The sequence below is a fragment of the Chrysochloris asiatica genome, unplaced genomic scaffold (assembly GCF_000296735.1).
Source record: "Chrysochloris asiatica unplaced genomic scaffold, ChrAsi1.0 scaffold00022, whole genome shotgun sequence".
Classification (NCBI taxonomy): Eukaryota; Metazoa; Chordata; class Mammalia; order Afrosoricida; family Chrysochloridae; genus Chrysochloris; species Chrysochloris asiatica.
The window spans coordinates 20,889,357-20,913,520 of NW_006408540.1; the positions used below are offsets into that span (position 1 = coordinate 20,889,357).

At 38.2% G+C, this 24,164-nt stretch overlaps 2 protein-coding genes across 2 annotated transcripts in view; both read right to left on the reverse strand.

The window, feature by feature from the left end:
• ZC3H13 (zinc finger CCCH-type containing 13) overlaps nt 1-8,924 on the reverse strand; it is a 135,448-nt gene extending 126,524 nt beyond the window's left edge. The window contains exons 1-2 of the mRNA XM_006837628.1: nt 8,803-8,924; nt 8,394-8,503 (exon numbers count right to left, since the gene is read on the reverse strand). Coding sequence (XP_006837691.1) covers nt 8,394-8,503; nt 8,803-8,919 — 227 coding nt within the window. The 5' untranslated portion in view covers nt 8,920-8,924. The remainder of the gene's footprint in view (nt 1-8,393; nt 8,504-8,802) is intronic.
• Nucleotides 8,925-23,514: 14,590 nt separating this feature from the next.
• CPB2 (carboxypeptidase B2 (plasma)) overlaps nt 23,515-24,164 on the reverse strand; it is a 122,693-nt gene continuing 122,043 nt past the window's right edge. The window contains exon 12 of the mRNA XM_006837687.1: nt 23,515-23,699. Coding sequence (XP_006837750.1) covers nt 23,515-23,699 — 185 coding nt within the window. The remainder of the gene's footprint in view (nt 23,700-24,164) is intronic.

A 24,164-nucleotide genomic window follows, 5' to 3' on the forward strand; every position in this document is an offset into this window, starting at 1 on the left:
TTATGTGTATGTATCAAAGTTTGCTTGTCCAATCTTCCATTGATGGGTACTTAGTCTGTCTCCACCTTTTTGTTGTTGTTAATAGTGTTGCAATGAACATAGGTATGCACTGATCTACACATGTCATGGCTTTTATTTCTTGTGGATATATACCAAGTAGACAGATTGCTGGATTATAGGGTATTTTTTTTCCCAACGCTGATGAAGCACCATATGATTTCTTATAGTGGTTGTACCATTTTACAGTCCCAGAGCAACGTAGAAGGGTCCCAGTCTCTCCACAGCCTTGCCAGCATTTGTTATTTTCTGTTTTTTTTTTTAACTTTGCAGTTAATACTGGGTGAGCTGGTATCTATTGCTGTTTTGATTTGCATCTCTCTAATAGTAGCAGCATCAATGGGCTCAAGCGTGACAACAATTATGAGGTTGGCCCAGGATTAAGCAGTGTTTCATTCTGTTGTGCGTTGCTATGAGTCAGTACCGCCTCAATGGCATCTAACAACAACAATAGCTAATGATCAATAACATTTCTTCATGTTTGTGGACCACCTAAAAGTCTTCTTTAGTAAAGTGTCTCTTCATGTCCTCTGCCCATTTTTTAATTGGGTTACAATGTCTTTTTCTTATAGAGGCATTGTTCTATAAATTTTAAAGATTAGTCCTTTGTCTGGTGTGACTGCAAAAAATTTTCCCAGCCTATGGGCTCTCTTTTTCACTCTTCTGATGAACATTGGTTATCTAATTTTTAGGAGGTCCCTGTCATCTGTTTTGTCTTTTACTGTGAGTTTTCAGTCATGTTTCACAGTGTATCTAGGCCATGAATTAGTCCCTAACTTTGTCTCTGTCTTTTCTTAATGAGCTTTACAGTTCTCAGTGTTAGATTTAGATCTTTAATTCATGTTGAGTTTGCTTTGTATAGTTTGCTCTTGTATATGGTGTGAGGTCTAGCTTTCACCAATGGATTGTCTAATACAGTGATACAAGCACAAACAGCAAAAGACAAAATAAATAAATGGGAACTCATAAGAATTAAAAACTTCTGTTCATCAATAAACTTTGCAAAAAGTGAAAAAAACAAGCTACCAACTGAGACAATATCTTTGGAAACCATAGAGGAAATAAGAATTTAATAGTTAAAATAACTATAAATCTTACACTACACCTAAAAGACAAATAAACATATCATAAAATAGGCAAATAACAATGCATTGCACCAAAGCATATATTCAAATGGCCACCAGACAAATGAAAAGTTTCATTAGCTATCAGAGATACAAATCAAAACCACAAGATACCATTTCACTCCCACTAGTGAAATGTGAAAAGACCTGGAACTAGAAAAACATTCAGCATGTCTCAAGCAGGAAAGAAATGGAGAGAAAATTCAAGCCTATGAGCAAAATTCTGAATGATGCAGAAAGCATCAAAAGATGACATAAGGAATACAGTGAGTCACTGAACCAGAAAGAAATGGTCAATGTTCAGCCATTTAAAGAGGTAGTATGTGATCTAGAACCAATGGTACTGAAGGAAGACACCCAAACCAAACTGAAGGCATTGGTGAAAAACAAGGCTCCAGGAATTGATTGTAGCGTAGTGGTTACGAATCGGGCTGTGAGCCGCAAGGTCAGCAGTTCAAAACGACCAGCTGTTCCGCAGGAGAAAGAAGAGGCTTTCTACTCCCATAAAGATTTACATCCTCGGAAGCCCTGTATAGTGTCACTATGAGTCGGAACCGACTCTACAGCACATAACAACAACAACAGGAATTGACGGAACACAAATTGAAATATTTCAACAAACTGATGTAGCTGTGGAGGCACTCACTCCTCTATGCCAAGAAATTTGGAAGACAGCTACCTGACAACTGACTGGAAGTGATCCATGTGTGTCCATTCCAAAGAGAGGTGACCCAATGGAATGCAGAACTCATTCAACAATATCATTAATATCACATGTAAGTAAAATTTTGCATAATTCAATACTCATGGAAGCAACAGTCAACAAATCAAAGGACATAATGCATGAGGTAAATCTGCTGCAAAAGACCTCTTATAAGTATTAAAGTACAAAGAGATCAGTTTGAGGACTAAGTTGCACCTGACACAGGTATTTTCAATCACCCCATGCACAAGTGAAGAAAGACCTGAGAAGAATTAATGTATTTGAGTTATGGTTTTGAAGAATACTAAAAGCACCATGGACTGCCAAAAGGACAAGTAAATCTGTCTTGCACAAAAGTACAGCCAGAATGTTCTTTAGAAGCCAGGGCGGCAAGACTTCATCTTTCATACTTCAGCTATATTATCAGCAGGGACCAGTCTCCAGAGAAGGATAGTGTGCTTGGTAAACTGGAAGGTCAATGAAAATGAGAAGGCCCCGCAAAGAGATGACTGACACAGTGGCTCTAGCAACTGTCTCAAACGTTAACAACTATTGTGAGGATGGCTCAGGACCCAGAAGTGTTTCGTCCACTGATGGGCAATGTTTCCATCTCTTTGCTATAGTAAATAACACTGCAATGAACATGGGTGTATATATCTGTTCATGTTCCAGCTCGTATTTAAGATATATAGTTGCTGTAAGTGCCAATGAGTCAGTTCCAACTCATAGTGACCCTGTCTAGGATTTCCGAGGAGTGGCTGGTAGGTTTGAACTGCTGGTCTTCTAGTTCAAACCGACCTTGTAATCTACTACATTATCCTGCAGCGCCATACCAGGATATAAGAAGAGGCTTTTAAAAGATACATGGAAAAACAGAACTAAAAATTATGGAATTTTCCAAAAACTTTTGGAAATGTCCTCATATACCTAGTAGTGAGAGTGCTAAAGCACCGTTTTCCAGTCCCATCAGGAATGTCCCAAGAGTTTCAATCTCTCCACACACACTTGCCAGCATTTGTTTTCTTTCATACTGAACTTTGCTATCAGTGCTGGAGTGAGATGATGTCTCATTATTGTAATGTGCATCTCTAATGGATAATGGTCATGAGCATTTTTTCATGTATTTGCTGGCCACTTGAATGCCATCTTTGGCGAAGTTTCTGTTAGTACCCAGCGCCCATTTTTTGAATTGGATTTTGTTGTTGATATTTTCTATACATTTTTTAGATTAGTCCCTTGTCAACTGTTGTTATCAGTATTTTTCCCAATATGCCAGTTCTCTTTTTACTCTGTTGGAGAAGTCTTTGGATGTGCATAGGTATTTAATTTTTAGAAGGTCCTAGGAGTCCTGGTGTGGTGCTGTAGGATAAGCACTAGAGCACAAAGTCAGTTTGAATTACAAGGTCGGTGGTTCAAACTCACAAGCCCTTCCTCGGAAATCCTATATAAGGTTGTTATGAGTTGGAACCAACATGACTGCACTTAACAACAACAACGGTCATCTAATTTATCTTCTACTATTTGTATATTTTTGGTTGTATTTGATAGTCTATTTATGCTGTAAGTTAGAGCCCCTTATTTGTTCCTATTTTCTTCCTTTGATGATCTTTACAGTGTTAGGTCTCACATTTAGGTATCTGGTCCATCTTTGAACTAGTTTTTCATATGGTATGCAGTATAGATCTTTCCTCATTTTTTCTGTTAATGGATAGCCAGTTTTTCCAGGACCATTTGTTCAAGAGTCTGCCTTTTCCCCATAAAATGGATGCTGGGCTCTATCCAAAGATCAGCTTTTCATGGAAAGTGGTGCTGTTGTTGTTCTGACTCACAGTGACCCTGTATAGGTCACTCACAGCAGCTGGTGGGTTTGAACCACCGACCATGCAATTAGCAGGTCAGAGTTTATCCTACAGCACCACATCAGGAGCCAAAAATAATGATGAATATTCTCCAGTCTGTTCCATTGTTCTATGTGTCTGCCAGCATACCCGTATGAGGCTGTTCTGATTACCATGACTGGTTCTGAAATCAGGCAGTCTAAGATCTCCTTCTTTGTTCTTCTTCAGTAGTACTTTGATTATCTGGAGTCTCTTTCCTTCCTATATAAAGTTGTTGTTGTTAAGTGCCATTGACTTGATTCCAACTCACAGCAACCCTATATAGGGTTTCCGAGGAATGGCTGGTGAATTTGAACTGCCGACTGTGTGGGTCAAACCAACCTTGTGGTCCAATGTTCATCCCAGAGCAGCATCTCCTTAGAGCATACTGATGGAAACTGGAACAAAATTGCATTTTATCTATGAATCACTTTGGACAGTATGGACATTCTACAATGGTAAGTCTTCCTATCCAGGAGCAGCATACACTCTTACAGTGTTTCAGTTTTCTTTGTATAGGTCTTTGTATCTGTAGTTAGATTTATTCCTCAATTCTTCATCTTTTGAATGCCTATTATAAATGTTATTGTTTTCCTGATTTCCTTTTCAGAATTCTCATTGCTAATGTAAAGAAACTGGAATGATTTTTATACACTGATCTTATAACCTGCCACTTTGCTGAATCTTTCAATTAATTCCAGTAATTTTCTTGCTGAGTCTCTGAGATTTTCTATATGTATGATCATATCATCTGCAAATAAGGATAGTTTTACTTGTTCCTTACCAATGTGGATGCCTTCTATTTCTTTTTCTTGCTTTTGCTCTGGCTAGGATTTCCAATACAATGTTGAATAGTAGTGGTGATAGAAGGTTACCCTGTCTAGTTCCCATTCTCACGGGAAACGTTTTTAGTCTCTTTCCATTGTGTATAATGTTGGCTTCTGATTTTGCATTGTTGTGGTTGTTGTTAAGTGCTACCAGGTCAGTTCTGACTCACAGTGACCTTGTATAGTAATTCTGAGGAGTGGTTGATGGGTTTGAACTGCCAGCCATGCAATTAGTAGTCCTGTGCTTATTCTATAGTGTCTCACCAGAACTCAATTAGTTTTGCATATCTGTTCTTAATTATGTTGAGGAATTTCCCTTCAATTCCTATTTTGCTGAGTTATATCAGGAACGTTGTTGGTATCGGCCCTAAAGTCCTTTGTGACTCACAGCAACCCTATGTACAACAAAAAGAACCACTGCCCAGTCCTGCACCATCCTCACAACTCTTATGCTTGAGTCCTTTGTTGCTGCAACTGTGACATTCTTATGTCGTTGAGGGTCTTCCTCTTTTGCACTGGCCCTCCACTAAATTTACTAAGCATGACGTCATTCTCCATGGGCTGGCCCTTCCTGACAACATGCCACAAAATCTCACCATCCTCACTTCTAAGAATTCTGGCATGATTTGAGTCAGCACACAATAATCCTAAAAAAAAATACATCTTTGCTCTTGAACATTTTAAAGGGGTCTTTGGCAGCAGATTTATCAAATGAAATACATCCTTTGATTTATTGACGAATGCTCCATGAGTATTAATTTTGGTCTAAGTAACGTGAAGTCTTTGACAACTTCAATCATTTCTCTGTTTATCACTGATGTTATTTATTGGTACAGTTGTGAGGATTTTGTTTATTTTACACTGACACTGACGTGCAATCTATACTGAAGTCTATAGCTCTCATCCTCATCAATGAAGTATTTCAAGTGTGCGTGGCTTTCAGCAAGCAAGGTTGTGTCACCTGCAGATTGTTAGTGAGTCTTCCTTCAATCCTGATCCACGTTCTTCTTCATATAATCCAGCTTCTCAGATTATCTGCTCAGTGTACAGAGTGAATATATATGTTGCTGTTGTTGTGAAGTGCCATGGAGTCGATTCCAACCCATAGCGACCCTGTATAGGGTTTCCAAGGAGCAGCATACAGCCCTGCTAAACACCATTCCTGATTTTAAACCATTTAGTATCCCCGTGTTCTGTTCAAACAACTGCCTCTTTCTTGGTCTATGTACAGGTTCCACACAACCGAAACTAACTGTTCTGGAATTTCCATTCTTCTCAGTGCTACCAATATTTTCTCATTATGATCCACAAAGTCAAATATTTTGAATAATCAATAAAGCACAAGCAAATAACTTTCTGGTACCCTCTGCTTTCAGTCAAAATCATCTGATGTCCTTCATTCTGTGATATGGTGCTTCCTTAAAAAATTGAAAACAGAAATACCGTTTGATTGAGCAATCCCACTACCAAGTATATGAGGGTGCTACAAAAAGGTCTTTGAAAATTATATTATTTTTTCATTCTATTTTCCCATGAATTTTTGAAGTTCTCCCTAATATCCTAAAGAAAGAAGACCTTAGACATTAACAGATATATGTACACCCATGTTCACAATAACAAAGAAATGGAAACAACCAAAGTGCCCATCAGTGGATGAATGGATAAACAAACTATATTACATACAAACAATGGAATACCAGGCAACATTAAAGACTAATAAGAATTCATGAAACACCTCATACTGTGGGTGAACCTGGAGGAAGTTGTGCTAAGTAAAATAAGTCATAAAAGGATAAATATTGTATGAGTCTACTATTACAAAAAGGGAAAGAAAACTATATACATAAAAAAGGAAATTCTTCGATGGTGACCAGGGATGGGAGGGGAGGAGCAGAATGATCACTAGCTAGACATTGTTGTTAAGTGCCATCAAATCAGTTCCAACCCACATAAACATTTGGATGAAGGAAAAGGCAATAAAAAAAGAAGAAAAAACAGTTGACTATGAATTTGTTTCTGTTCTAAGCAGCCTAGCAAAATATGCTTTACACAGTAAAATCTCAATAAATAACATAAAGAAAGCATTTCTGAAATGAGTTGTTTTTCTTTAAATCACAATTTTTTTCCTTAAAAAAAAAAAAATAGAAAAACACAAACATAAGATAACAAATTAAAAGGATGTACGAATAGCAAAATTTTAACAAATTCTTATTTCTAAGTCTAGTACTACTGTACTACTACATTTTTCCAAGCTAAACAAATTTCTCTGATCATTTTTCTCAAAAATTTTTTGTAAAAATTTTGATTTAGCTAATAATAAATTTCAAAGATTAAATAAAACATATATTTAAAGAATGGTATTAATATAAATATCAAAGTTGTTGAAATAGCTTTCCCAGTTTATGTATGCAGGCAATTAAACACATGCAATATAGACTGATTTTCCAACCATAACAGAAATGACCAAAAAAAATCTAAATAAAAATCAATATTTAGCAATACAAGTAAACTAAAAAAATATGTATATGCTTAAGTTAACAGAAAGTCACGTGACATTAACTTAAAATTCTAACTCTACTAAACTTCAAAACCTGCCCACCCAATAAAAAGAAAAAAAATGTTCAAATGCCAATATTTCTTTCTTATATTGTTTAACCTTAGAAATAGGCAAAGTATTTGCCTAGTAATCACCTTTAAACTGTCTTTATGACAATCTTTATATGTATAGACAGGGATTCAAAAAATTCATGAAAAAATTCCATTGTCTTTCAATTCCATTTTTCCACAAACTTTGTGAAGCTCCCTCATATTATATCTTTAAATACCACAACTAAATCATCATAAGAGAAATAAAGGAAAACAAAGTTTTTATTAGGCAAGTTTAATTTAGCCCAACCTTTATTCACGACAAAATGATATTCTAAATAGACAATAAATTTAACTATATAGGAATACAAGTTTCATTTAAATGTATCTGTGAGTTATTTGATAAATGTAATTTAACCTATTGGGCTTTTTCATAAACGCTTCCTTGTTGTTAAGATTTAAATTCAGAAAATCTTAAAGAGCTAAATATATCCCCTATGTAAATGTTGAGATATTAGGATTTCAAAATGTTAAGTCTCTCCTCACTAAAAATAAATTTAGATAATAGAACGATACTACAGATACTATGGAATTCTACCATCTAGCTTATTGGTTACAAATCGGGCTGCGAACCGCAAGGTCAACAGTTTGAAACTACCAGCAGTTCTGCAGGAGAAAGATGAGGCTTTCTGCTCCCGTAAAGATTTACAGCCTTGGAAACCCTGTGCAGGGTCGCTATGAGTCGGAACCGACTCCATGGCACATAACAACAACAACCAACAGTAAATTTACACATTATTATAGAAAGTAAAAATGAGCCATATACATATTTTTTAAATCTCGACTGTCAATCTCACGGTCAGCAGTTCAAAACTACCTGTTCCGCGAGAGAAAGAGGCGGCTTTCTGCTCCCATAAAGGTTTACAGACTCAGAAACCCTGTACAGGGTCACTATGAGTCGGAACCAACTCCACAGCATATACCAACAACAACAATTGTCAAAACAAGTAAATACAAGGCAAATAAGTTGACTGTAAAGCAAACACTTTAATAAATTTGAAAATAACAAAAAACAATCTTGTCAATCTTAGACTACTTATAAGATTATCATCAAAGTAGAAAATCTGATCAAATGCATGTTTGTATTTCACTAAATTACAAAAGTCACTGATCTTCTAAGAGCATGTAAAGAATTCAAAGTCAGAAGTTTTCAATTTACCGTCTGTAAGTGCTGCTATAACCTTTGCCGCGGGGTGAAGGGCCATGCACGAATCTGCATGTGTTTCCATAGAGGCAGTTGCCAGTCTTCAGCCAATTGCGACACTGTGTCTAAGAGACAGATATTACTACGTCAATTTCATATTTATTTCTGGGGGGAAAACAGTTAGTGGCTTAAAATTAAAACAAATGCTATCAAAATTCCAACTACCTGCAATACATTACATATAATTAAAACATCAGAAAAAAATCTGAAAACCTACCAACCCTTTCATCACTCCTTTTTACAAAATACATTTAAAATTTTGTTCAGATCAAAAATTCTACAATAAAGCAACCTGTTGACTTTTATGGCACAAAACAGTATTTTAGTGATTATATTCCAAGCAAACTCCTGTGTGACAACTCACCTCAGCAGTACTGCCAGTGCTGGGTCCAAGCCTTTCAAAGACACTGGGTCTTCGCGATGTACTATCAGATATGGTCTTGGTATTTTCCACTGTGACTTTCCTTCTAATTTTTGACATTTTGTACTACTTTAATCAAAAGAGAGAGAGAGAGGCAAACTGTAACATTCTTCAGTTTTGAATAACTGAACCCACAACTTAGGTGTATACCAAATTATTTTATATTTTTTATGTATTTGTAATAAAATACATATAGTATTTTCCATGACAGAAAGAGTCATAGGAGGTCTCAGGTTAAGTAGAAAGTATAGTTTATGATGCTGTTAAGTGCCATCAAGTCGGTTCCTACTCATAGTGACCCTGCATAGGGTTTCCACAGAGCAGCTGGTGGGTTTGAACTGCTTATCATGTGGTTTGCAGTTCAGTACTGACCCTACAGTGCCACACCAGAAGTCCATATTTTATGACAGGCATTATTAATGAATTTTTAACAATTCTGAAATGTGTTCAATGAAATTTTACCTTTTCTGTAGAGTGAACAGTAAAATTCCACTTACACAGTAAAATTTTCTTAGTACATTAAACCTCAGAAAACGCTTTAAGACGATTAGCTTGGAAGTTGTATATTAGAGTTGTTTGCAAATTTATTAATTCTATCCTTAAGTAGGGCTCCTGGTGTGGCATATAGGGTCAGCACTGAACTGTGAACCACAAGATCTGCAGTTCAAACCCACAAGCTGCTCCTTGGAAACCCTATTTAGGGTCCCTATAAGTTGGAATCAACTCAATGGCACTTAACCACAGCAATCTTTAAGTAAGGAGCCCAGGTGGTACAGTGGTTAAAGCACTTTGCTATGAACAGAACCGGTCAGCAGTTGAAACCTACCAGACTCTCTGCAGGCAACATATGTGGCCGTCAGCTTCCTTATCAGTCTTGGAAACTCCCCGGGGCAGTTCTACTCTGTCTTATAGGGTCAGGATGAGTTGGAAACCAACTCCAGGGCAATGTGTTTGGTTTTGGTTTTGAAATCCCTAAGTAAAAGTTATGCTATCATTCTCCGTTAACAAATAACAAGAAATGAGTGTTATGGTAAAGAAAATGGGGAAAATAAAAACAGGTGGGAACTTTACTGACAGTAGAAATGATGATGTATACAGTTTATGTGACAACATACATTATGTTCTCAAAATTAGTTTGGAAAAAGGTGAATGCTATTTGTTTGTTTTGCCTTACAGAGATCAAAGAAAAGCCAAATTAATCAAGGATATTCACTTTCCAGCAGTAGGTGAAAAAATGACTCTCAATGTGAATAAATAAGAGTGTGGGAATAAAAACTGTCAAGGCATTTCTACAGTCAGTTCTACATTGACATGAAAGTTAAAAGTCTCTGTGAGTCCTGCAAGCAATCTCCTGCAGACGCTAAGGGATGACTGACTGCATCATTAAAAGCAAAGATTCTAATAGATCAAGATGTAATCTAGAGAGTGGGATGTGGTAGGAATAAGGATCCAACACAGGAGCAATTATGAGGATGGTGCCAGACACGGCAGTGTTTCATTCTGTCGTACATATTAGTTCAAGTCTTGTTAGTAGTCAAAACTAAACACAATGAACCACGGCAGCTAAACTAGCACTCCATTTCATATGGAGTGAACTCTAGAAAGTTTACAAATGCTCTTTTATATGATTCCAAGGCTAAAGGCTATCAACTGAAATGAAATTAAATCATAGTTTGCTGTTGTTGTTTTTAAGAGCCGTTGATTCAGTTTCAACTCATAGTGACCCTATACAAGGTTTCTGCGGAGCAGCTGGTGGGTCTGAATCACCACCTTGCAATTCAAACCGACCTTGTGGCCCAGTGCTTTACCCTAACACCAAGACTCCATAAATCAACATCTTAAATATATGTAAACAATGCTTATATTTCTTTGCAGGTTATGTTTTGTTGTTTTTTTTTAAAAAAAAGATCCAAAGAATAAAGATACAGTTTGATAAATGAACAAAACAATAAACTAAAAAGAGGAAAATATAAAATAATACAATATGGCAGTTTTAAGCCAACAAAATATATATTTATTTTATTCTTTAATATAAAACATAATCATCATCGCAATGCAGTAGTAATTAATTTTTAATGATTCAAAGTAAAAAAATGGCTAAGTTACCAAAAAAAAAAAAAAGGAAACATGTCAAATAAATGAACAAGACCTGCTGCAATGTAAAATCACGTTTAAGTTTCAACTGTTCTGCAAACAACGATTTAAGCAGCCAACTCCACACACTACTAATGTTACTATTATACGGTAACTGCTGATGGAACATTTCTGGGTCTCAACCTCAGCTCAAATGTGCACTTACGGCAGATGAGTTAATGAAATGTTATATGTTCATTTGACTTACTGAACATAAATAACTGAGAGTCAAAAGAAGAACCCAGAAAGATTTTCTAGAAAATGCAGAACTTTAGTTAATAAACATTCTTTTATAATTTGTATTTGAGCAGAATTCAGTAAAGAATGTGTCACAAAATACATATGAAAAGTCAGAAAAACAAAATTTTTACATTTTAGAATACATACAAAGGTCAGTATAAGAACACACACTCTTAATATTCAGCTATTAATTCAATCATCAAAATACTTATTAATAAACTTAACATTGAAACATTGAATTGGTTTCAAAAGCTAATTATCCAGAACTTGGAATACAGGAACACCATCTATCATGCTGACTCAAGGACACTACCTCTCACTTTCCATTTTCCCACTATTAATGGAAATGAGTTCGTTCTGTTCCCCAACAGTATTATTCCCACACCTTCACTCCCAACACATGTGCCTCCAGAAAGACAGTTGGTGGTGGTTTCCACATAATAACAGTTACTTTTTGTTTTTAAAACCCTGGTCACCTGACACCTTCTAGCTCAGGTTTCTGAGGGTTCAAGGCATCAACCCCACTACTTCTCTTTCTAGTCTGTGTTCGGTCACCTACTGTGTGGATCAACACTCCTCTTCCATGAGCTACCAGCTCACATGGTTTCACTCCAATCTTAAATCCCTAATGTAAACTTGAAACATTGTAAAAGGTTTCTCTCATTTTACACACATATACACACACACACACACACACACTTTTTTTTTAATCTAAGGGCTTTGACTGCTATGTCAAAGTCAATAAATCAAGGACTAACAATCCAAGTCTACGCCTCTCCTTCTATACTTGCCATCAAGAAAAGTTCCTTCCCACTGAAACAGCTGACATCAAGAACTACTCAAGATTCACCTACGCAGTGAATATCCCAGGACTTTTATTTGCAGCTACTGTTGAGTCTTCCTAGTTAGGAAGACCTGCAATGAAGTAAAGATGTACTCTCCTTTTTTCTGAGTCAACAGTGTCAGATCTTGCCTTGAAACAGCACTGCATCCAGGCACCGGACTAGGTTACAGAGATTCTAGACAGGGAAGGGAATAAAAAAATTGTTTTAAAAAGAATCTAAGGCAATGATGCAGAAAGAAGGAAATGACATATTTCTAGCGAAAAAGAGGAGCTAGAGGATTTCTATACCTGATGACAAATTCAACAATACAAAGTTAGCTAAAATATTGTTACTGAAATGCAGCAGTCATCAATTTGCATAAATAAAATGCTTTTTGCTTGCAAAGAACACAATATATACCTTAAAATTTTCCATTTGCTTAAATCTATATACACATGTAATGTACAATGCACCAAAAACACATTTCCTCTTATATGTATTAAATTAAAACTCTCTTGTCACCTAATACGACTTCATTGGAACTTAAAATCATACTTAAAAGTTAGGTTCACAAAGGAAGATAAGTATCACAAAAGAATAGCAAAAAAGATTTGACTGAGTGAAAAAAAATGTTTTAATTGATACCTGAGCAGGCTTCAATACATATTTCAAAGTTTACAGGAAAAACAGTAAAACAAAGCAAAATAAAAATGATAAAGTCTTCCCTATCATGTTGTTATTCACTGTGAGTCAGAACTGACTGCACATATTTAACAACAACAACATCATGTTGTTGTTAAGTGCCTTCAAGTCAGTTCTGACTCACAGTGACCCTTACAGGGTTTCTGAGGAGCAGCTGGTGAGTTTGAACTGCCAACCTTGTGGTTCAAACCAACTGTGCAGTCCAGTGCATTAACCACAGCATTACACCAGGCCTCTGTTTAGTTAAATCTTGGAAACTCTTCTCTTCATTTTGTTTACAACTTCACTGTTCTCCCTCTGTCACTCTTTAAGGAGCCCTGGTGGCACAGTGGCTAAGTGTCAGCAGCTCAAACCATCAGCTGACCAACAGGAAAAAGACGAGGCTGTCTGCTCTGAAAGATTACAGTGTCAGAAACCAACGGGGCAATTCTACTCTGCACTATTGGGTCGTCATGAGTTGCAATCCACTTGATGGCAGTGGGTTTGGTTTTTTGGTGGTGGAGCAGTAGGTTAAGCACTAGGTTGCTAACTGAGAGGTCGGTGGTTTCAGATGCCATTACACTATCACACTTCAGTCTCACCATCATTTCTTTCCCAAACACCAACATTATTACAGCAGAGTGACAGTGGTGTGAGTCTGTCTTGTCTGGTTTCTATTTTCCTTGCAAAGCACATAAATCTGAAGTTTCTATTCTCCCCTTTAATTTACAAAAAAAAAACTGGGGGCAAAAAGCTTGAACTATAGAAGAAACAACAAAAGAGAGTCTTAAATGGGAAATTATATTATCATAATGTACTCAAAACTGTACACTAAAAGAGGGCTGAAGGGGAAGAAAAATACAGGGTCCTCCTTTTTGAATAATTAATCACTCAGAAGTCTAATGAATAAAATCTTGTCAGTTAAACAGGCTCCAGTTCTGGTATCTTCACCTGATCCTTCTGAGGCCTCATCCTTCTGTAGTGTAAATGAAAACATAACCCACCTTCATCAGGATGATTTTCCAATATGACATTGTAGGATAAGCACTAGACTGCAACCCAAAAGGGAGGCCACTCAAAATCGCCAGCTGCATCTCAGAAACCCTATACAGGGTCGCTACATATCAGAACCAACTCGACAGCACTTAAGACAATCTTATACCAAACCCACTGCCAACGGATGGATTTTGATGCACAGTGACCCTGTATAGGGTTCCCAAACTGTGAATCTTTATGGGAGCAGATAGCTTCTTCTTTTCCCCAAGAGTGGTTTATGTGCTTGAACTATCCACCTTGTGGTTAGCTGTCCAATGCCTACCCCACACCTCGACCAAGACTCCTTTTATTTTATACGGTAGTGGTGGTGGTCGTGGAGGTGGTGGTGGAGGTGTGCCAACAAGTCAGTTCCAACTCACAGTGACTGCTTAGGGTTTCCGAGACTGTAAATCTTTACAGATCAGAAAGCTTCATCTTTCTTCCGCAGAGTGGCTGGAAGATTTGAACAGTTGACATTTAGGTTAGGAGCTCAACTCATAACTCACTACTCTGCCAGGGCTCCTTATTTTATATAATTGTTGTTGTGGTGGTTAAGTGTTATCAAGTTGGTTCCAACTCATAGTGACTCTGTACAGGGTTTCCGAGGAGCGGCTGGTGGGCTTGAATTACCAACCTTGTGGTTTAGTACAGTGCTGATCCTACTGGGTCACATGAGGACTCCATCTTATATAATATCAGCATGTTGTTGTTGTTAAGTGCTGTCGAGTCGGTTCCAACCCATAAAGCATCTGTAATAAGGTTTCCAAGGAGCAGCTGGTATGCTTCAACTGCCGACCTTTTGGTCAAACTAACCTTGCAGTCCCACACATTAACACACAGTGCCACACCAGGAGACCAACAGCAGCATGATATTGGGTAATTTGTAAATAATTAAAAAACTAAAACTACATAAATCCCTACACACTGAATTTCTAAAATTAAAAGGGTTATATTTTCTTAATAATAAAGCTCTCCTCACATTCATATTTCATATTCCTGAAGAAAAATACACAAAGCTTATTTGATACAGTTTTGAAGAATCTTTTCAAAAGAACTTTCTAAAAATAATCTTCTAGATTGCGTAATCTAAGACTCAGGGAGCTTCAAAAAGTATGTGGAAAAAATTAAATAGAAAGAGAATGGAATTTTCCCACCAGCTTTTTGAAGCCTCCTTGTAAAGTAAGTCAATCCCAAACCCATTCTGTAATAGAACTGACTCAACTAAGCTGAGCAAGGCAATCCTTAAGCATTGTGCAGAACAATGTTGTTGTTGTTAAGTGCCGTCAAGTTGCTTCCGACACAGCGACCCTGTATAGGCTGCTGGATTTGAACAGACATCTTGCGGTTCAAAACAACCTTGTGGTCCAGTGCTTATCCTACAGCGCTACACCAGGTGTGCTTAAGAATATCCATGCTGGGAGCTACTATTAAGTAAACAGAACTGCAACATACAAAACTACAAAAAAAAAAAAAAAAAAAACACCAGGTGTGCTTAAGAATATCCATGCTGGGAGCTACTATTAAGTAAACAGAACTGCAACATACAAAACTACAAAAAAAAAAAAAAAAGAATAAAAGACTGTCTTCTTTAATAGCTTCAATAAATACTTCAAGTACTACAGAATAGCTATGAAAAAGACCACCTCTGTACAGGCTGGGGGTGGGAGGTGGGGGGTGGGAGGGAGTGGCAACAGAGGGGAGAACAGGGACAGAGGGACGAATGATGTCCTCTGAAAACCAATTCTTCAAATTTAAGTTAAACAATTTTGCTTCCTATATGTAAATACCAAGGAGCTCGGGTAGCATGGTGGTTACAAATCGGGCTTCTAATCTCACAGTCAGCAGTTCGAAACTACCAGCTGTTCCACGGGAGAAAGATGAGGCTTTCTGCTCCCTTGTAAAGATTTACAGCCTTGGAAACCCTGTACAGGGTCACTCTGAGTTGGAACTGACTCCATGGCACACCACCACCACCACCAAATGTAAATACCAATATATGTTACAACATCGATGGATAATTTATTAAAATTCTAATTACTTTGTATTAAAAAAATGTTACACTAGCATCCACTTGCTGAGTTTTAACAGTCTTAATTTATGCTACAGATGTTGCTATGAGTCAAAATCAACTACAGGGCAGTGGGTTAGGGTTTTGGCATTACATTTGTAAAAATAAGATGGATTTGCCTATCTAAAATGCACAGCGTTCAATTCAAATTGCCAATAATTAGGACTTCAACAAGAGGCATATATTTAACAAAACAACACCCATCAGACAGACACAGTGAAAAATCTTAGTTTTATGGCACAACTATTTTTACAGACACAAATTGATACCTGGAATCAATTTTCTTAGTCTCTTTCTGAAACTGTCACTACAGTCCAAATATTTCACTAAAAACTTGAAAATTATTTGAAAATCAATATACTGCCTAAATAATATTGTTTGGATGGTGGGGGGTGGGGGGGTTCCAATTCATAGTGACCCTGTATAGGGTTTCCAAGGCTGTAAATCTTTACAGGAATAGAAACATTTCTCTTTCTCCCAGAATGAATTGTAGTTTTGAACTGCTGACCTTGGGGTTAGCAGCCCAACTGGTAGCCACCATGCTACCAGAGCTCCTTATTGTTTGGAAACTACAGCCAAATATTACAAAATTTGATCATGTTAACTGACACATAAAAGATAGCACACCATAAAGCACTGGATTTACTGCTATCGTATCATGGACTTTGAACACTTTAGTTGTGAAGCCCTTTCAAATTTTTTTAAATTCCCTCTAAGAACCTTGCAACCTTGCAGTTCAAACCCACTGTACAGTGTAGCGCATTAACCCACAGCGCCACCTTAGGACTCCTTAGAAACTGTATACGTCTACAATATTCAAAGTAGTTAAAATTATCTGGCTATAACAGAATAGCTTAAGACACTATATTCCACACATAAGATCAGACCAGGGCCACTCAGAGGAGTGCAGTGGCTCTGACAGACAAGCACGGGCTTGGAGACCAGCAGCCGCTGTTAGAGAAAATGAGGCTTTCTGCTCTCGGAAAGATTTGCAGCCTCCGAAACCTCACACAGGACACTGAGTCGGAACCTAAATAACAACAGTATCAATCAGACAGAAACTTAATAATTTCCCAGCCCTATAAATTATATTTACCTATTTTAGAAAGAGGAGTCTTGGTGTGACTGAACGGCAAGCTCAGTTTTAAACACTAAGTAAGCGGTTCAAACTCACCAGCCACTCCTCGGAAACGCTATACAGTGTGACTGAGTCGGAACCCACTCGACGGTACTTAACAACAATTTTAGAATGGGAGAATGTTAAATAGCAGCTTTTCTCTTTCATTCACTTCATTCAATCATGGTTCTTATAGATGGTTGTCAAAAGTGATTACCAGGCCCTACCTCGATGAGTAAGGAGCACTGATAGCGTAGTGGTTACGAATCGGGCTGCGAGCCTCAAGGTCAGCAGTTCGAAACTACCAGACGTTCCGCAGGAGAAAGTTAAGGCTTTCTGCTCTCGTAAAGATTTACAGCCTCGGAAACCATGTACAGGGTCACTATGAGTCGGAACCGACTCCACGGCACACAACAACAACAACAAACCTCGATGGGTGGAATACTGGTGTGGCGCTTAGGCTCCACACTAGACTGCAAACCTCAGGTTGGCAGTTCAAACCCAATACAGGGTCTCTATGAGTCAGAACCGACTTGACTGCACTTAACAATAACCTAAATCAGTAAGCCAGCAAGATCTATTTATAGATTATACGTGTGGAAACCTCGAAATCTAAAACTTGCACTCTAAAACTTGCACTCTCCTCATTGCAAACAAACGCATATCCTGTTAAAGGGCTCCAGGGTCCATCAAATTACAGCCACGGTCTTTTGCCGCAATCCGCCTGTCTCCTAGACACACTCAGTACAATCACAGCCAGAGAGACAAACGAGGCCTGAGCACAGGGAACTACTGCAGACTTGAGAGTACGATTCTCAGATCTCAAACTCCCGATGTGACCCAGGCGGGGACGGTGGACACCACCGGGCCTCCCCAGTCAGGACTCGTCCAACGCCTTTCTTCAAATGCACACACAAAACTCACAGAACCCTTACCTCACCCTGAGTTATCCTTGCAAGCGCAGACCTTAGGCAGCAGCAACGCCGTCACTCCGAGAAGCTGCGGAGGCGAAACTCCGTCCCTGCGTCGGCCCCGGATGAACAGTGCGCGCGCGGTTCCCGAGAGCTGGTCCCGGGGTAGTGAGGGGTCCCGGGGCGACTGAGAAACGGAGCCACGTCGCCAGGGTCAGACAAGTAGGCGTAAAAGAAAAAGAATCCAGAGTAAAAATGGTCAAGAGACTAATAGGCCATAGGAAAATCGACTCAAAATACCGCCGGAAGTCAGGGGATTGCCCTGTTCCTCTATAGTACTAGGCCGCTTCCGGCCGTCGAATTAGTCGTCACCGCGAAGTCCCGCCTCTTTATTGGTACCTTGCTTCCACTCTGAGGAGCCAATGTGCTAGAGGGATCTGAGATCTCAAACTTGTGATTAGTCAAAGGAAACTGGGAGTTGAAGACGCAACTCTTTTGATTCTCGATTAAAAACGAAATTAACAGAAAGTATACCCTCCTTATTACATAATTTCTTATAATCGTTTTTCTATGTTAGCAAAATGCCAATGAGTGAAGTGCAGTTATTCATTCCTCAATTCGCTCAACAATGATTATTGAACTGCTGAGTTAGAATGGAGATGCCATTTGTTCTGTTTTTGCACACAAAGATGTCAGCTTGAGCATTAAGGTGCACCTGGCCCAAGGCTTGGTATTTTCAATAACCTCATATGCATGTGAAAGCTGGACAGTGAATAAGGAAGACCATAGAAGAATTGATGCTTTTGCGTTGTGGTGTTGCAGAAAAATATTGAAAGTGCAATGGGCTGCCAAAAGAACCAATAGATCTGTGTTGGTAGAAGTGCAGAATGCTCCTTAGAGGCCAAGATGGCCAAACTTTGTCTCTCATATTTCAGACATATTGTCAGGGGGGACCAGTCCCTGGAGAAGGATATCATGTATCATGTTTGGTAGGGTGGAGGGTCAGAGAAAAGAGGAAGACCCCCAACAAGATGGATTGGCAAAGTGGCAGCATCAGTGGGCTCAAGTGTGGCAACAATTGTGAGGTTGGCACAGGACCCGGCAGTGTTTCGGTCTGTTGTGCATAGGGTCACTATAAGTTGACTCAATGGCACCTAACAACAAGTTCTTTCTACCCCATCACCTAATACCGAGGAGCAAACAATGCATGATTGTGTTTTTACAGACACAAGCAGAAATTTACTGAAAATTTGGAGCTGAACTATTTCATGGACTACTGACCATTTTTCCTCTTGCTGCTTGGGAGTGATGTGCTGTGGAGTCACTTGCAAATCATAACGACCCTGCACAGGGTTTTCAAGTCTGTAAGGCTTTAAGAGAGCAGAATGCCTCATCTTTGTCTTGCGGAATGGCTTAGTCTAGAACTGCTGACCTTGAGGTGAGCAATCCGACAGTAATCATGACTCTACCAGAGCTCCCAAACTTTAATGACTTGCGTGATACTGTTTATTAAAATTTTTGAATAGTTAGCCAAACATCGTGAAACAAAAGAAAACAAGTACCAGATCCTGATACCCCCATCGCCTATCCGCAATCCTAGCATAGCAGTCCTATGAACAATAGAACTAAACACTGTTCAGTAATGTGCCATCCTCACAATTGTTACTATGTTTGTTAATGACTTTGCATAGTCAATCAAATATAAGTAAACATGTTTCTGGTGTTCTCTGATTTCAACTTACATCCATCTGACATCAACAATGAAACTCCTGGCTACATGTCCTTTTCTGAATCTGGCTTGAATTTCTGGCAGATTTGAATTGAAGTGCTGCAACTGTTTTTAAAATATCTTCAGAAAATTTTCACTTGCATGTGATATTATGATATTGCTTGATGACTCCCATATTATCTTGTGTCACCATTTGTGACAAAATGAAATTGGCACAAATATGAATTTCTTCCAGTTGGTTGGCCAATTAGTTGTGTTCCATAATTCTCCACACAGATTAGTGAGTGCTTCTAGCACTGCATCATTCTCTAGAAATATTTCAATCGATATTTCATTCATTCCTGAGCCTTATTTTTTGCCAATGTCTTCAATGCAACTTGGACTTCTTCCTTCAATACCATCAGTTTTTTATCATATGGTACCCCTTGAAATGGTTATTCATCAATCAATTCTTTTTAGTACAGTGACTGTGTATTCCTTCCATCTTCTTTTGCTGCTTCCTGGGTCATTAAAATTTTGCCCATTGAATCCCTTAGTACTGTACATCGAGGCTTGGATTTTTAAAATTTCTTTCAGCTTGAGAAATGCTCAACATGTTCATTCTTCCTCTTTGGTTTTCTGGCTCCAGGTCTTTGCATATTTCATTATAATACTTTGTCTTCCTGAGCTGCCCTTCAAAATTTTCTGTTCAGTTCTTTTACTTCCTCATTTCTTTTGGTCACTGTAGCTTCTCTATGCTCAAGAGCAAGGTTCAGCTCTCTTCCGAAGTTCATTTGGGTCTTTTCTTTCTTTTCTGTTTTTTTAATGATCTGCTTTCTTCAAGTATAATATTGTTGATGTCAACCCACAACTCCTCTGATCTTCAGTAATTAGTGTCTAATGCATCAAATCTGTTCTTGAAATGGTCTCTAAATTCAGGTGGCACCTAACAACAACAATATTTAAGGTCATATTTTGGCTCAGCCTCATCCTGAGTGTGCATATGAGATATTGAAAGTCTGTTTCCCAGTTGGCCCTTGATCTTCTTTGGGGTGATGATACTGAACTTCTTAATCACCTCTTCCTGCAGATATAGCCAATATGATCCATGTATATAGTCTATATTTTGAGGTTCATATGTATGTGTCATTGTTTATAAGTGCCGTAGAGATGGCTCTAACTCATAGCGCCCCCGTATAGGGTTTCCAAGGAGCAGTTGGTGGGTTTGAACTGCCGACCTTGTGATTCACAGTTCATTGGTGATTCTACAGTGCTACACCAGGAGACCATGTATATAGTCATGTGTATAATCCACAATTATGTTGTTGGAATAGGTATATACAATAAGAAGTCATTGCAAAATTCTATCATGTGTTCCTCTGCTTTGTTTCTGTCACCAAGGTCAAATTTTCCAACAACTGATATGACCTATTTGTTTTCAGCTTATGTATTCCAATCACCAGTAATTGTCAATGGATCTTTATTGTATATTTGATCATTTTCAGATTAAAGAAATTGGCAGAATCTTTAGATTTCTTCTTCATTGGCTTTAGTATTTGGGGAGCCAATTTGAAAAATATTGACTGGTAATCATATTGACTGATATTCCTCATTATTGTTGTTGTTATTCAGTGCCATCGAGTCAGTTTCCACTCACAGAGACCTTGTATAGGGTTTCCAAGGTCAAATATTCCTTATAGGTGTGTAAGTATTATCCTATCACAGAAGCATTGCATTTCAGTATAGATTTTGAAAAGTTCTTTTTGACAAAGAATATGATGCCGTGACTCTTTGTCATTCCCAGCATAGTAAGCCATGTGATTGTTAGAATCAAGATGGCAAATAACAGTCCATTTCAGCTTACTCATGCGTAAGATATTGATCATTATGTGTTCCATTTCATTTTTTGACTTGCACTTTTCCTAAATACATACTTTGTACATTCCACGTTTTGATTACTAATGGATATTTGCAGCTGTGTCTTCTCATTTTGAGTCATGGCCCAGCAGCAAACAAAAGTCTCCACCCACAGCAAGGTTGGCTCTAATTTTAAGAAACAGTTCTTCCCCAGTTGTGTTTTGAGTGCCTTCCAACATGAGGGGCTCATTTTCTGCAACGACATCAGACAATGTTCTGCTACTATAAGGTATTCATAAGGTTGTCAGTGGCTAATCCCTCAGTAGCAGACCGCCTATAACTTCTTCCTAGTCTGTTCTTAGTTTGGAAGCTCCACTGAAACCTATCCATCATTGGCGACCCTGCTGGTATTTGGAAAAATGATGGCATAGCTTCCAGGATCAGAGCAACACAAAAGGAATCACAGTAAGACAAACTGACAGACAAGTGGGCCTAAAGCACCTATCCCTGTGTAACCCTGGAAGTTTTGCCTTGAGGTATGAGATACCCTTATACCGATATATTCTTAAGGTATGGGAGATTGTCACAGGATGCTGAAACATACTAGAGACCTCATCTATAGTCTACAATTAACCTGTTTTCCTACTCATTCCCTCCTGATAACTTCTTTCCTTTGAGCTCTGCTTTCTCCTAGGAAAGTATCCCACCACAGCAAGCGGGCATTGGTTATAACCAGATATGGCCATGTGCAGAAAAAGGATATTGGCAACCTACTTTGGTCAAGAGACAAAAAGTCACTGGAAAGAAATCAACATACCAACCCAGACAACATTTACAAGTGAGAAGTTCAACAAGTTAACTCCTGGTCAAGAATCATATACCTGTCCCAATATATAACACGACCATTCCTTAAAACTCTGTGACATAATAATAAACCCCCCAATATATTTTCTATACATGTATATATGTGTATGTGTATATATAGATATAGATATATAGAGAGAGTCCTGGTGTGGTGTTGTGGGCTATAGCACTGGACCACCAGATCACTTTGAACTACAAGGTCGGTGGTTCAAACTCACTAGGTGATTCAAAACCACAATGTGCTCCTTGGAAACCCTATACAGGATTGCTATGAGTCAGAACCAACTTGATGGCACTTAACAACATCTTTCTATCTATCTAACTATCTATCTCTACATCTATCTGTATCTATAGATATATATCTATTTCTATGTATATATGGGGCAAGTCCTGGTGTGGTGCTGTAGGTTAATACGCCAGACTGCAAAGCCGTTTAAACTGCAAGATTGGCAGTTCAAGCTCACCCACCAGCTGCTCCTCAGAAACCCTATACAAGGTCGCTATGGGTCAGAATCGATTTGATGGCACTTAACAGCAAACAACAAATATATATATGGAGTCCTGGTGTGAGCTATAGAATGAACACAAGAATGCAAAGTCACCAGTTGTTCCTTGGAAACCCTATACAGGGTCAGAGCCAACTCGACAGTACTTAAAAACAACAACAACACATACACGTGTGTGTATGTAAAACGGTGGATCTGTAGGATAAGCACTGGACTGCAAACCACAAGGCTGGCGGTTTGAGCCCACCTGTAGCTCTGCAGGAAAAAGATGCACTCACAGAGATTTACAGTCTTGGAAACCTTGTAAGGGGTCACTATGATTGGAATTGACTCAACAACAACAATGTGCCTATAAAATTACAAATCTTCTTTGTTCAGGGATTTGTCTTGGTGACTATGGCCCTGGTATCCACCTTGTTTGTCTTTCAAAGTAAAACCTTCTCCTTCACCTTCACTTTCACCTCCTTTCTGGCGTTTAATCCTTCAGCCACACCAAATAAGCCCCTTCCAAAAACAAAAAAGGTGAAAAGAAATGTGAACCCTTTTCTTAATTTCAAGGTAGTATTTATTTTGTTTGTTGACAAAACCAAGAAATAGGAAAATCTTGCAACAAAACTCTTGATAATACTTAAAAAGAAGTTTGCACTATTATTTGATTTTGCTGGAATCAATAAATTAAAACATAGGAATAGAGTGATAAAATGAAGCACATTAAGCATTCTTGATGACGTGCCGGACTATATTAAAGATAGCAGCGAGAGCTTCTTTGCAAGTTGGTTTGATATATCTTTCAGGCAGCAAAAATCCAAATTTGCCCGTATCACGAAGTTCAATTGTAAAGGAGTATTTGGTGCCCAAGTCATAAATCCAGTCATCCGAACCTCCAGGAGCTAGGTCTACAAGAAGAAATAGCTTTTTAAAAACATATAGTTTAAGTTAATTGGCAAAAAGGGGCTTTTTTTTCTTTAAAAAATGAAAATAGCTTACTTTTCTCTGATTATTAAGTAAACTAAGTTGCTTGTAGAAAATAAAGATTGAAGGGAAAAAATGCTTAAGGAAGAAAGTAGAAATTACCCATCCCTCTACCAAAAGCAAAACCTTTATAGTGAAGTCAGTTACAACTCATTGAACAGAGAGTAGAATTGGCCAGTGCAGTTGCCAAGGCGAGAATCTTTACCAAACAGACTGCCACATCTTTCTCCTGCAGACATGCGCTCAAGTTCTAATCTTCAGCCTTTTAGCTAGCAATCGATACCCTAACCTCTGTGCCACCATAGTTCCTTGTAACTCTCTAAGGAGTGATTTAAAAGCAAACCAAAGACCATAGCAACCACATGTGAAGCACAGTAGAGCTACTCCAT